We start from the raw sequence: 13,909 nt of genomic DNA, 5'->3' as shown, positions 1-13,909 counted from the left end.
ACGCGTTCTGTTTAAAAATTGTGCTAAATAAATTGATTGCATAAGAAAAATTGGAATTTATCGTGAGTGCTGGGATACTTTCGCATAGATCAGAGCTGCACATGGAGGGGCGCAGCCGGCCGAAGTGGAGGCCGAACAGAGGGGGCGTTAATGTCCCCACACTGGCGCACTTGCGGCACGAGCGTCGGTGTATGATAAATATGCCCCTGAGTGTCCAATCTACAACCAAAACCCACTTATTTTTTGCAAAGTGCTGACAGTGGAATTTATTACTCCCTGTTCTGTCACAGTTTTCGATTGTGTCCAAAGGGCACCAAGATAGCAGAAAGGAGGATGAGAAATTTTGATAATCATTGTAGCTTCCCTCAAGGGAACCGGCAGCCAAGGATGACTTGACTCAATATAGCACTAAACAAAAAATGACTCTTTATACAGCTTTGTTTACTGAAATCTGAAATATTTACAGATGGAGAATATGGCAATAAAAATAAAATTTTTAAAGGCATTAAGACAAAACAAAACTGTATACTTTTTTACTTTTATTATACCACATTATATATAATTTATCTCCATACTGACGTATTTGGACCGTGCAGTAAAACAAAGGAGCAACTACATTTTTATGCCAGTTCCACCACACTTTTTTACTGAATATTAAATGACACTCCTATAGTTTTAACAAGCCCTCATAAAGATATGTAAATGGCAAAATTTTAAAAACCTATGGTTTTGGGAAGTGAGAACTGCAAACAGAAAAGGACCTGGTCCAGAAGAGGTTAAAAATGTGTCACAGAAAAAACAAAAAAAACACTCATGTATGGTCTTGCCTAATTCATAATGACTAAAAAAATCACCTAACTTATCATTCACTTTGAACACTTGCTAACTTGTTAATTCCTTCACCCGTTATGTGTCTTATAATGTGTCAATGCATACAATAATACAGCAAAGTGTATTTATTTTATTTGCATAAAAAAATCTTACAAAGTTGGATCTTCACATCTGTATAAACCCAAAGTATAAATGTAAATGCCCATTAAACTCTCCTGTAATAAATCAAAGGTTTCATTGTTTGGTTGAGCAAAAAGTGTAAAAGTTTTTAAAACGCAAAAGCCTTTATTTCCTCCGACTGATCATCTGCCACCTTCTTCTCGTGTGGTCAGCCTGTGGTTTTCCTCTTCGGTGCTGATCCTACTTATATTCTATCCTGATTAAGGTCATTATCCTTCCTTAACCCATTCTGCACTATTACACTATTCGAGGTGACATGTGACAGCTTCCTGTGGTTTCGTTGTCTCTGTATTAGCTGTGTTCAGAGGCTTCTGAGTCACTGCACAGCATCTGATAACAAGTTTACAAGGAGAAATATGACTTGTGTGTCAGGGTTTGTAATTCCTCCATGGGTAGAAGATTAGGATCAGCTGGATGTAAGCACCTTCTATTTGAAGAAGATAAAGAATCCAAGTCCACCATTGTAACCATGCCAAATTATAACTCTAAACAGCACTGCTTTATAGCACCCGATGCAGACTACTCCATGCTGCTAAGACTCATCGCCAACACGGAAAAGCAAGTACACGGCTTATTATTTCTTTATTTTTGCATAATCTAGAGGCAGTTTTCTTAGAAATAATATGCAGGGGTGAACACAAACTCTCCGTTGCCCGAGGCAAGTCATAGTATGGCGCCCCCTCTGCCCCATCCAGTAGTAATATATTAGGTTATTCTTTTAGTAAATGGGTTTTCCATGCAGTGTCGCACACCCATGCTGACATAAGGTGTGAAAAGACACTATTTTTCAGTGGCAGGTCCTGCATTGTATCAAATAACTGCGCCCCTGATGCAGCCCTCCATTTTGCTGCAGGTGGTGCTGCCAAAAGAAAAAGGCTCAACTTGCCTCATGTCTGGTGCACCCCTGATAATATGTCACTTTTATCATTTTATAAATTTAAATATTATGTGGTAGTGTTTGATGGGTAATGGAGTGCCACAGTGCTCTGGGATCAATGTGCACCACATAGTTCACACCTTGACTGCTGTAACATAACCATAGTCTTTTAGTATGTGCAACTATACTACGTTCTGACATTAAAGGTGCAAGTATCTGAAAAAGCTGTGTGTTAAGAAATATGTTTATTTCTTTTATTCAAGAAGGCTGTGGCAGAGGGATACAACTAATAACTATAACGTTGCATAATGTGGATTCCTATTGTTAACATATGTCATATGTATTGCAAAAATGTTTGGGGCCTTAAAGCTCCTTAAAGCGAACCTGTCACCAGGAATGTCTTTTTAGCTATAGTCTATGCTGACTTTAAACAGTTCCAGCATTCTGAATCATTTCAGGAGTTTTATAAGTTTAATTCACATTACCTGGCTCCCTGCCAGCAATATGTGGTGAGTCCCCGGGGAGGGGCAGCTGCAACCTGTGTCAGCCACCTCTCCTCCACACCCATGGAGGAGACAGGTAAGGAGACAAGTCGTGTGCATTGAGCAGGCAGGGTGTCACGGGCACACCCGTGCCCCTCTCATTACCGTGGTCCCCGCTGCCACTGTCCTGCTCCCCAACCCGAACTCACCCCTCCACGCTCCTGACTGTGCTCCTGCCTCCCTGCTTCCGCTCCTAGGGCGCGTGCGCCGGCTCTTCAAAATTTTAAGGGCCAGCGTCCACCTGATTGGAGCTCGTTAATCCGGCTCACCCTTATAATCCGGGTTCTCCCTTCGCTCCCCACGGATCTTCGGAATAATTTCCTGTTAAGTGAAAGCCTCCAGCGTTCCCTATTTTTCCAGGGTACTTCCGTGTTCCTGCATTACCAGAGTTCCTCCGTGTTTCTGCCATTCCTGTGTCCTGCTATGCCTTCCAGGGTTCCTGTCCAGCGGAATCTTCAGTCCGTGCCAGCGTTACTAGTGTTCCTCTGTGTGCCAGCGTTCCCAGTGTTCCTCCGTGTTTCCTGCCGTCATCTTAGGTTTGGACTTTTTCCTGATGTACTACCATGGCTGCCACCGAGAGCTAGTCGCACCCGTGGAACGACCTGGTGGCACCCTGCCGCAGCAAGACCATCCTGCTTTGCGGCGGCCTCTGGCGAAGATCAGGTGCCACTTAGACTTTGGTCCCGGGTTGCGGCTAGCTTCATGACCTCCCGCGGTGGTCCAGAGGGTCCACAGCCCCTTCCCTAAGAGACTGTCAGACAGTTTGTCCCCTCCAAACTGTGACACAGGGGAGGGAGGAGAGGAAGAATACATAGCACGGCACACGCAGGCTGCAGTTGCCAACGCTTGGATAGCACCACATGCTGCTGGCAGGGAACCATATAATGTGAATTTTACTTATATAAACTAATACAAAGAGAGGACATGTGCGTTGGGCAAACACTACACATAAAATACCCAGAGTGGATGTCAACTTATACACCTTCAGGCTGGAAGTTCCAAATTTTTCTGTCTGAGAGTTGTAACCAGACACTAGGCTTGAAGACTAGCACCCTGCTGATGTCTCCTACCTGAGAATAATCTCCCACTTCAGGCCCTGCAGTTGTTACCACTTACAGAACCTAATATTGCTGGCAAAGCAGCGTTTACCTTCTCCAGCCCGAGTTCCTGAATCTGCCTCTTCTTTACCAGACGGCATCCAACCAGCTACCTCGGACATTGGCAGATAGGACCTTTACCTTAGCCTCGAAGTTCTGGAATAAATAAATATTCTACATCTTATCTCTAAGGGCTCATTCACACTGCCGTCTGCGGGGCCGTACGTACGTCCCCATAGACGGCAATAGCGGCACGACCGGGATACGGTGCCACACATGTGTGGCACTGATCTGAGCTGCACACCGCAAAAACGATAGACCATGCTCCTCCTCTCCAGCACACGGCGGGCATACCACTTGTGTATGTACGCCAAGTGTGATCCCTGTTGCTAACATCAGAGGCCTCCCCTCTACCATCTACCCAGGGATGCCTACATCACACATTCACTGGGAGTCCCCCAGGGGGAAACCTCCATCATACTACAGCCTCCATCTCTTCCTGCAATCCTTTGCTGGCCTCGCCCGGGATAGACAAGGCCTGCATACCTCCCAACTGTCCCGCTTTCAGCGTGACAGTCCCGTTTTTTGGGCTCTGTCACGCTGCCACGGAGGGAGGAGACAATGTCCTGGGCTCCGCCCACTTTCCCCGCTTTGTCCCGCCTCCTCCAGACCCCATAGTTTAGAGCTGCAGAGCAGCCAAGGCATGGGGGGCGGGAGGAGGCGGGACCAGCCACTGCTACCTCCTCACATGATGCCTGCACTAATCATGTGAGGAGGTAGCTCCGCCCCCGGCTGGCCACGCCCCCTCCGTGAGTGATTCAGACTCCAGCCCGGGAGAAGATGGAATGAGTGCAGGTAAGAGACTGAGGGGACAGGGGGGGCACAGGGATTGGAGCCAGGAGGAGGATAGAGGACAGGGGGGACTGTGGCACAGGAGCAGGACAGGGGGCCACAGGGAGAGGAGCCAGGAGGAGGATAGAGAACAGGGTGGGCTGGAGGCTACAGGAGGAGGACAGGGGGGCTGGAGGCTACAGGAGGAGGACAGGGGGGCTGGAGACTACAGGAGGAGGACAGAGGGGCTGGAGGCTACAGGAGGTGGACAGGGGGCTGGAGGCTACAGGAGGAGGACAGAGGGGCTGGAGGCTACAGGAGGAGGACAGGGGGGGGGCTAGAGGCTACAGGAGGAGGACAAGGGGTGGCTGGAGGCTACAAGAGGAGGACAGGGGGACTGGAGGCTACAGGAGGAGGACAGAGGGGGCTGGAGGCTACAGGAGGAGGACAGGGGGCTGGAGGCTACAACAGGAGGACAGGGGGGCTGGAGGCTACAGGAGGAGGACAGGGGGGCTGGAGGCTACAGGAGGAGGACAGGGGGGCTGGAGGCTACAGGAGGAGAACAGAGGGGCTGGAGGCTACAGGAGGAGGACAGGGGGGCCTGGAGGCTACAGGAGGAGGACGGGGGGGGCTGGAGGCTACAGGAGGAGGACAGGGGGGGGGGCTGGAGGCTACAGGAGGAGGACAGGGGGGCCTGGAGGCTACAGGAGGAGAACAGAGGGGCTGGAGGCTACAGGAGGAGGACAGGGGGGCTGGAGGCTACAGGAGGAGGACAGGGGGGCTGGAGGCTACAGGAGGAGGACAGGGGGGCTGGAGGCTACAGGGGGAGGACAGGGGGGCTGGATGCTACAGGAGGAGGACAGGGGGGCTGGAGGCCACAGGAAGAGGACAAGGGGGCTGGAGGCTACAGGAAGAGGACAGGGGGGCTGGAGGCTACAGGAGGAGGACAGGGGGGCTGGAGGCTACAGGAGGAGGACAGGGGGGCTGGAGGCTACAGGAGGAGGACAGGGGGGCTGGAGGAGGCTGCTGGTGGACAGGAGAAGGCTGCTGGGTGCTGCTTGAGGACAGGAGGAGGCTGCTGGTGGACAGGAGAAGGCTGCTGGGTGCTGCTGGAGGACAGGGGGAGGCTGATGGGTGCTGCTGGAGGACAGGGGGAGGCTGCTGGGTGCTGCTAGAGGACAGGGGGGGCTGCTGGAGGACAGAAGAGGCTGGAGGTGGCTAGAGGACAGGAGGAGGAGGCCGTGGGACAGGAGGAGGAGGCTGGAGGACAGGAGGATGCTTGAGTAGGCTGGGGGACAGAAGGAGGTCAGAGGACAGGAGGATTCTGGAGGGGGAAACTGGAGGGTGAGGTCGGAGGAGGAGGCTGGAGGACAGGAGGAGGATGGAGGACAGGGGATCACAGGAGGAGGCTGGAGGACAGGAGGCTACAGGAGGAGGATAGAGAACAGGGACCACACCATATGAGGAGAGGTGGGGGTAGGAGTACAGATAGGATTATGTGTAAGTTTGGGGAGATAAATAAAAGTGGAAAACCAAATGTAAAGGGAAGATAAAATTAAAGAGGGGTTTTATATGTTTTAGATTTGCATTAGGGGGTATTAAACGGGTCCATGGGGGGGGGGGCAAAGTAAGGGGCATCGTACTATGTGGGGAACGTCAAGGTCGATATTATACTATGCTTGTGGGTGGGACAATGGGCGTGGTTTAGAAAAGTGGGAGGGGCTTTTGTCCCTTTTTCTCTTGTCCAAAAGTTGGGAGGTATGGGCCTGTTCTACCTGGACCAAGTGACCATGAAAAGTCTAGTGATAGTCCATGCCAGACCCAGCCACCCAGGTCCTAGGGCAGTGATGACGAACCTTTTAAAGATCGAGTGCCCAAAATGAGACCCAAAAACCACTAGCTTTTCCCAAAGTGCCAACACGGCAATTTAGGCAGTAACAAACTTATTGCTACCAGAATCTTTGAGCTCCAATTCCGACCCTGTCCACACCATTTCACTCTGCGTACAGGACCAAGCAGCACAGGATGGGTCACTTTAAAATAGCAGGGCACTACCTGGACTGCCTGAGACTGCAGGAAAGTGCCATGTCTGGCAAACTCTGTGCCTGGGAGACAGCCTGTGTGCCCACAGAGAGGCCACCGAGTGCCATCTCTGGCACCAGTGCCATAGGTTCGCCACCACTGTCCAAGGGGGAATCTGCCCCAGTGGGAGGACATTGCAGACACATTACACAAACCTTCTGCATCTAAACTTGTGAAAAGTGTTCTCTGAGGGAGATCAAGACTGGGGTAGGAAGTGCTGTCTTGTCACATCTCCCTCAGTGTTTTTCTGTAAATGGGAACCTTGGGAAAAGATAGGATATAGGACACTTATTATCAGGCATGGATAGGATAGGTGCTCTGTACAATATCAGCTGTATTGCAGATATCTGGGTTTCAGCATTACACAGCCCCGCAGGTGCCAGGGAGTGCTGGAGGGACCTGACCGGACACTGCAGCCAGCGCTCACTGCTAGTGTTATGTGGATTGGATGCATCAAACTCTTGTGTAAGCAGCCTTAGGCCAGTTAGCTTTCAATCAGGTCAGTAATATTCATCTGTATTTATTATGTCATGACTAAAACAATGATGACGGAGGAGACATCACAAGGCAGCGCATATCTCCATCTGCTGTCTCCTGAGACTAGATACAGCAGTAGTGCAGTACATGAGGGCTACGTGTGCCAGGAGACTCCGACATGACGTCATGCCCCGGATGACATCACGGCACTTGGTCCTCTGCACGAGGTTCCCCGGGATTAACGGTGAAGAAGCCGGGAGGCCCCGCCCCTCCTGTCTCCCGGGCTCCTCCCTCTGTGCTCCAGTCACATGAGCCGAGGCTCCATGCAGGAGATAAAGCTGCTGTCTCCCACCATGGCGGGTGATAGCGGGCGAGGGCTTCCAGCAGACCCGGGGGTAGTGCTCGGAGGACGACGGAGACCGTGCTAGAAGCGGCGGCTATGCGTTAGCGCCATGGCGCTTCTCCACAGACTATTCATCAAGAGGAGCAGCTGTGCCCCTGCCCCCAGCAGAGGGAGCAGGGAGGGAGCCGCGTTCAGGTGATCCCCGGTGCAGTGTGAGAGGGGCGGCATGCTGTGTGTAGGGAGGATGGATATCCGCTACAGTGTGTCACCTGTCACTGCTGGTGCCCCAGGTGTGTGGGTACAGGGGTCACTGGAGCAGATCTGCTGTGTGTGGTGGCAGTGCAGAGCCGGGCATCATGTGCTGCCCATAGTACAATGATACCCCAGTCACATCCCATGGGGTACCCCGAAAACCCCTCTTGTAAGGCTATGTTCACATTGATATTAGGATTTCTTTGCAGTAATATTACATATCTGCCAGGTCTTATCCACTTGGCACTCAGTATAGGCTACTGCCCCCTAGGCTATGGGGTAGGCTGCTGGCTATATACAGTTTAGCCTCAGTGGCTGCGTGGCTAATGCTCACTTGGCTATGTGGCACATCCGTGGCCAAGAGCGATATCCTCCACAGATTTGTGCCCAAGCACACAGGACCACTTACCTGGCCTTCTTTATAGAATGAGGTTTCTAATATAACCCCCGAAAGCATGTTTCTAGGTACTATAGACCCAAAGATGAGGAGCTTATTTTTTTTCCAAAATTGATGCGCGTTCAAATAAACTGAGGCATCTGATGATTCTTGTAGTTGGGTTGACCGTCCCTTCAAGGACACTTGGCAGGTCATATCCGTGGTAACCGGAGGCGAAGCAACTCAGTGCAGCAGAACGGTCGCCATCTTAGCTCAGATGGTTGGACAGTGAAGCCAGAGCTCCCATCTGCAATAAATTTATGGTGCAAGAACACTAGAAATTTGTCCCATAGGCTGTCAGCAGCAGATGGCCGGACCAAGGTCTATTCCAGTGACTACAGGGGGATGGTCATCTCAGACGTTTGCTCTTTACACCCTGGTCATTATTTTTAAAACTGCTACCAAAATCTCATCGGTGGCCAGTGTTACCCACCACAGGTACCGCTCAGCAATGCTGAGGGGCAAATTTTTTAAAAATAGTGTTTTTTTATAACCTATTTCTGCACCATACTCAAAAGGTTGCCCTTCACTGCCCTATAACCACCAGCACAATTGGGCACTGCTGGGACTCGCATTATATATCGCTATAATGTACAGTCTCGTCTTTCACACTGTGGTTGGTCCATGAAATCCAGCCACCCTGTGGTACATAATTCATTAGTTGTCGGTCCAATTCACTCTTGACCAGATTACTGTTCTTCAGCTTGCTAGACTCTCTCATCTATCCATCCTTAAAGGACCTCTACCATCAGAATAGTTTATACTTTCCTCGCCGTCCCGTGCCGAGGTGCAGTAATCTTATTTTAGTAGCAGGTCACTGTTTTGGGGAAATAAGGCTTTTCTAAATCTTCACCTGCGCTGCCCAGCACCTCTTGGCTCCTCAGATTAGTAATTATTCATGACTCCCAGCCCAGCTAGCTCTGCCCACATAATGGTCAGAGCCGGTGTGATGTAACAGGCTCTTCCTCCGCAGTTCTCACGCCATCATAGCATTACATCTATATGTTCTGCTATGATCGTGCATAGTTCACCGGCTCTCTGAACACTGTGTGGGCGGAGCTAGCCAGGCTAGGAGCCATGAATAAAAAGTGGAGCCTGGAGGTGCAGGGCAGAGCACCTTGGGCTCATTTACATATCTTTAAAAGCCTTATTTCTGGGGACGGGGAGGTGAGTATAAACCTCTACCATCTGCTATTCTGATTGTGTAACAGTGTGCGACACTGCAGCACTGAGGTGCTCTGGAAACACCCACCACAGCCCCTTCACCACAGCATCATTTTAAAGTAGTTTTTAGAATGAAGGAAGCCATGGATAACAAATATAAGATGATCATCGTCCCAGAATCTATAAATAAGTGTTGATGGTCAACCTCCTTTAATGCAGAAACCAGACTTGTCTGCCAGTCCAAGCAATACAAAGCCAGTGCTGCTAGTCCCCTAGTGTTGAACCTTTTATCCCTTACCCTATGAATGAATGTGCGCTGACTGTAAAGGTAATTGCCATAGAGATGAATGCCGCAGAACGGACATGCGCAGCCGTCTGCTCCATTCGTCTACGCAAGCTGTTCTTGTGATCTGTGAGGGTCTCATCACTGAGCACATCTCCGGAACAACATGCAGTTACAGCTTAAAAGATCGACGCCTTTCGACGCTTGTGCGTCTTAGTCATGATCAGTGACTAAGACGCACAAGCGTTGAAACGCGTCAATCTTTTAAGCTGTAACTGCATGTTCCGGAGATGTGAATAAAGAGGAAGAAATTTATTTAAACCAAACCTGGTGGCTTCATGTGAGTGCCGAGATTCCTTGTACCTTTTGCTGATTTGGGACCCGTCTTTCTTTTTTTTCGTGCACCAAGACTCATTCCAGAGGACTGTGGACCATCACATTGTGGGGTGAGCTGAACACCTGTTAGGGTGCTATCTGCACATGTCTTACATTTGATAACTGTTATAGCTGTTTATTGTAGCCAAAGGCTAAAGTACAGTAAATTATTAACATCCAGAGGTCCGTTTGTAACTAGGGGTTGTCTGTAAGTTGGGTGTTCTTAAGTAGGGGACCGCCTGTATATCATTATTATGTCCTCAACATGGTGATGGGTATGTGGCACGGCACTTCTTACATCTATGAGCACGCAAAAATGTGATACCGGCCTTGGAGTATTCAGACGAACTTATGTAGCCGGGCGGTCTTACGTCCTTGTGCTGGAGAATAGAAAGGCTGACCCCTCCCCTCTCCATACAGGTGCGCAGCAGTACACACGGGGAAAGATAGATGTCCTGATGTATGGTGCCACATGTGTGCGACTCGGTGCGCCTATTGCCTTCTTACTGTACATTCTAATCCCTATACCATTCATTTACATGATCATGCTGCTAAAATGGTCTACAATAGATGCTTACTATGGAGCAGATTATGGGACTTGTTTCATTAGGGGGTTGGTCATTTATTTATGCTCTTGATGGTAGCTCCATATACCACAATGTTAGCTTTGTGGATGACTGATTTGATCTGTCTTACAATTTGGTATAGTGGAACAATAAATACTAATTTTTATTATTGACCATTTTTGTAATACTTTTATGAAAAAATAATTACCAACATATAAACAAAAAACCTTAAAAGTCTTATTTTCTCCACTATTTCCATTGTCTATGCAACATAGAAGTCTATGAGAATACTTACACTACTGTATGCAACACATATTTTATCATATGCAGCCATATATATGCTGCAACCCCTACCCAGTGGACGCTAGAGGAGGAGTGAAAATTGGTAGCAGCCAGTGAATCGCTTCTGTCAATGTTCAGCAGAGGCTGGGGGTGGATGCAGTACTGTTGCATTAACCTACAGATGTGTTTCAGTACTGACACACCTTTTATTTAGGTGTTGTCCTGAAGGTTCATCAGATCTACATTTGATGCTTTGTGGTCTGTGGTTGTCTTCTCTGGGGCAAGCCTGGTTGATTGGTGGAGGCCGTGGCATGGCGTGCTGGCTAGCCTGGTTGATTGGTGGAGGCCGTGACATGGCATGCGGGCAAGCCTGGTTGATTGGCGGAGGCCATGGTGTGGCGTGCTGGCTAGCCTGGTTTGGTTGGCGGAAGCCATGGTGTGGCGTACTCATCAGTGATCTTCTGTTATGTCTATGGGAGTAGTATGTGCAGTATCACAATACATTTAGTATGTGGTGTAAAACCACTTCAGTAGGCCAAGTAATGTTTGCAAACACTGTCCCTGTGTTAGCGGAGAGCAGGCATAGTGTAAGCATTACAAAGTGCAGTATTAATTATGTGCTCATTTGTCCCTTCATGTGCCATTATAAGTTGGCGGAGGGGACGTTTTTTGTATGTTTATGTAGTAGCAGGTATCCTGATGTATGTATAGTGGATGGATGGTTCTGAATCATCGTTTGTGTGTGTGGCCTGTATCATACCTGACTTCTATACTGCATGTATATGTTCCTAAGATGCACATTTTCTGATGGCCTGGTATGTAGAATTCTCCTGAACCCAAAAAGTTAGGAACATGTGACCATTTGATGTCAGAAAAAAGGCAAAACTGCATACTAAGATTATTCCTACACTAACATTTTCCAAGTTAGACAAGTCGTCGGCATATGGCTTGTATAACAGTGTAAATCTGATGTGCCCTCACAGCCATTCACGTTTATACCAATGGCAACAAGGGTATACCCAAAGTGAAAATGGCCAAATTATGTCCACCATTATTCTCCAGAATTGCCATAACTCGCTTGGCCAAGAAGTTCACTAGATCTTTACAGATTGTCACACCTCCATGACAACATCATAGAGCTGGTGGGTGTTGTAGATCATGTCCTCAATAGGGTTTAGGTCTGGAGACCAGCTTGACCAGTGCAGCACCTTTACCCTCAATTTTGGGTTTGGGGTGGTTATGTTGGAATACTGTCCTGCCGACCACTTTCTGGAATGGGGGACCATACTCTACTTCAGTATGTTATAGTCCATGTTGGCATACATGGGTCTTTCCCTTCATAGGGAGCTTGCCATTCAAATTAACCCACCCTAAATAAATATTTTATAAAATATTATTAAAAAGCATTGCCTTTATCTGTAAATAGTTCTTTTTCATGACTTCAATGTTAAAAATCAGTTTATAAACATGTATGCAATGATAATAATGGAGTCCTGTATATGCAGTGTTTACTGCACTGCCTCCCTAGTCCTGATTGACAAGTCTCACTGCTACTAGTACCTCGCGACGATCTGCCAATATTCAACTACAGACAAATACAGCTCTGTAGGAAATACTGTGTCAAATGTTTTACACAGTGCCTTGCTGAAGTCCTGTAACATCATTTAGCACCTCATGTCATGTGACCAGGGTGATGTCATCTAGGGTCCTTTACCCCCTAATATTTGCCAAATCTACCCCATGTATCCATCTGATCCCATGAAATCAAAGTATACCTCCATGGGCTTCTTCCCATGCCTCTATGTAAACATGCTGTAATTTCATGTAATCCAATGTATACATGTAGATTTTGCAAATGTTAGTGGTTAAAGAACCTAACATGACATCACCCTAGTCACCTGACACGAAGTGCTGATGGGTAAGAAGAGCTATGGGACAAGGAGCAGCCGCTAGACTTGGCTGAGGAGTCCACACTCTATGGGAACCTGTCACTAACTGTATTTGTGAAAAATATGGTGACAGGTTCCCTTTAACCATAGCTGCACACAGCCGGCAGCACTGATACAGTCCCTAAGCATGACATTCTCCCCATCATACCTGACTGTAGGTAGGAGGCACATGTCTTTTTGTATTCCTCTCCTGGTTGCCAAGACATGGAGACTGTGGTTATGTTATGTATATTACATTACAGGACTTTCCCCGGCTTTGTAATAACCATATAGTTGTAAAACGTATAAATTCCAGTGTTCACAGCAGATACTATACTTATTAACAACTGACTGCCCAGATCACATGCACGGCACCAGACATAGGAGTATAGAGGAATGTGAAGAGTGAGATTTTCCCTTATGTGTGGACAGACCACTAGCCCATCCTGGCCCTGTGCCTTTTATCAGCACTTCCGCCCTTGTAAGCCTGACCTGGGCACAATATTTGGAGGGATAGAGGCACAGATTCAGGCATTGCATTCATAGATAACACTGATGCAGACATTAGACTTGATGTCTGGCCAGGAGTTTGACCTCTGGACTCGAAACTTGTCACAAGACTATATCTGTATTGTTTATGATCTTTGTCAGCAATCCCTGTTGTGTTGTGGCTGTACATGCCACAAGGAAGCTTTGTAGAAATGACCCTATCAAACATTGCTATAAATAGTAGTCTGTGTTGTATCCTATTGCTATATGATGTATGTGGACATTTTGTATATTAACTTGTGGTGTGTACAGCCTGCCCGGCCCCCCTGTGGTGTGTACAGCCTGCCCGGCCCCCCTGTGGTGTGTACAGCCTGCCCGGCCCCCCTGTGGTGTGTACAGCCTGCCCGGCCCCCCTGTGGTGTGTACAGCCTGCCCGGCCCCCCTGTGGTGTGTACAGCCTGCCCGGCCCCCCTGTGGTGTGTACAGCCTGCCCGGCCCCCCTGTGGTGTGTACAGCCTGCCCGCAATATAATTCCTGTAGGATAAAAAAAACACACTGTACTCACATTTCGACGCCCCCCCCGGCAGATCCTCTTCTATACCGCGATGCTCCGGTAAGCGGCTCCGTGTCCCCCGGCACACACTATGATGTCAGCACGCGGCTGAAGTCACGATCCCTGCGAGGGACCGTGACTTAAGCCGCTTGCTGACATCATAGTGTGTGCCGAGCAGCCAACATCATGATCCCTGTGACAGACAGCGCAGAGGGACACAGAGCTGATGCCGGAGCATCGCTGTATAGAAGAGGACCTGCCGGGGGGTGTCGGGAGGTGTTTGTTTTTTTTTCTCATGACTCGTGTATAAGCAGAGGTGAC

The 13,909-nt window shown here is 48.7% G+C and overlaps 1 protein-coding gene across 2 annotated transcripts in view; it reads left to right on the top strand.

Moving 5' to 3' along the window:
• Positions 1 to 1,356: 1,356 nt before the first annotated feature.
• The window catches only part of FNIP2 (folliculin interacting protein 2), a 46,173-nt gene continuing 33,620 nt past the window's right edge, over positions 1,357 to 13,909 (top strand). Inside the window, exon 1 of one of the 2 annotated variants that reach the window (XM_072120543.1) lies at positions 1,357 to 1,569. In XM_072120543.1, the coding sequence (XP_071976644.1) occupies positions 1,400 to 1,569 (170 nt within the window). In that variant the 5' untranslated portion in view covers positions 1,357 to 1,399. Of the gene's footprint in view, positions 1,570 to 7,194; positions 7,456 to 13,909 lie in introns of those variants that run through there. The other variant, XM_072120552.1, reaches the window with a different exon arrangement.

The sequence above is a fragment of the Engystomops pustulosus genome, chromosome 1 (genome assembly GCF_040894005.1).
Source record: "Engystomops pustulosus chromosome 1, aEngPut4.maternal, whole genome shotgun sequence".
NCBI classification, from domain to species: Eukaryota; Metazoa; Chordata; class Amphibia; order Anura; family Leptodactylidae; genus Engystomops; species Engystomops pustulosus.
Note: the sequence above shows the minus strand (reverse complement) of the source record. Positions and strands in the feature narration are given on the sequence as shown.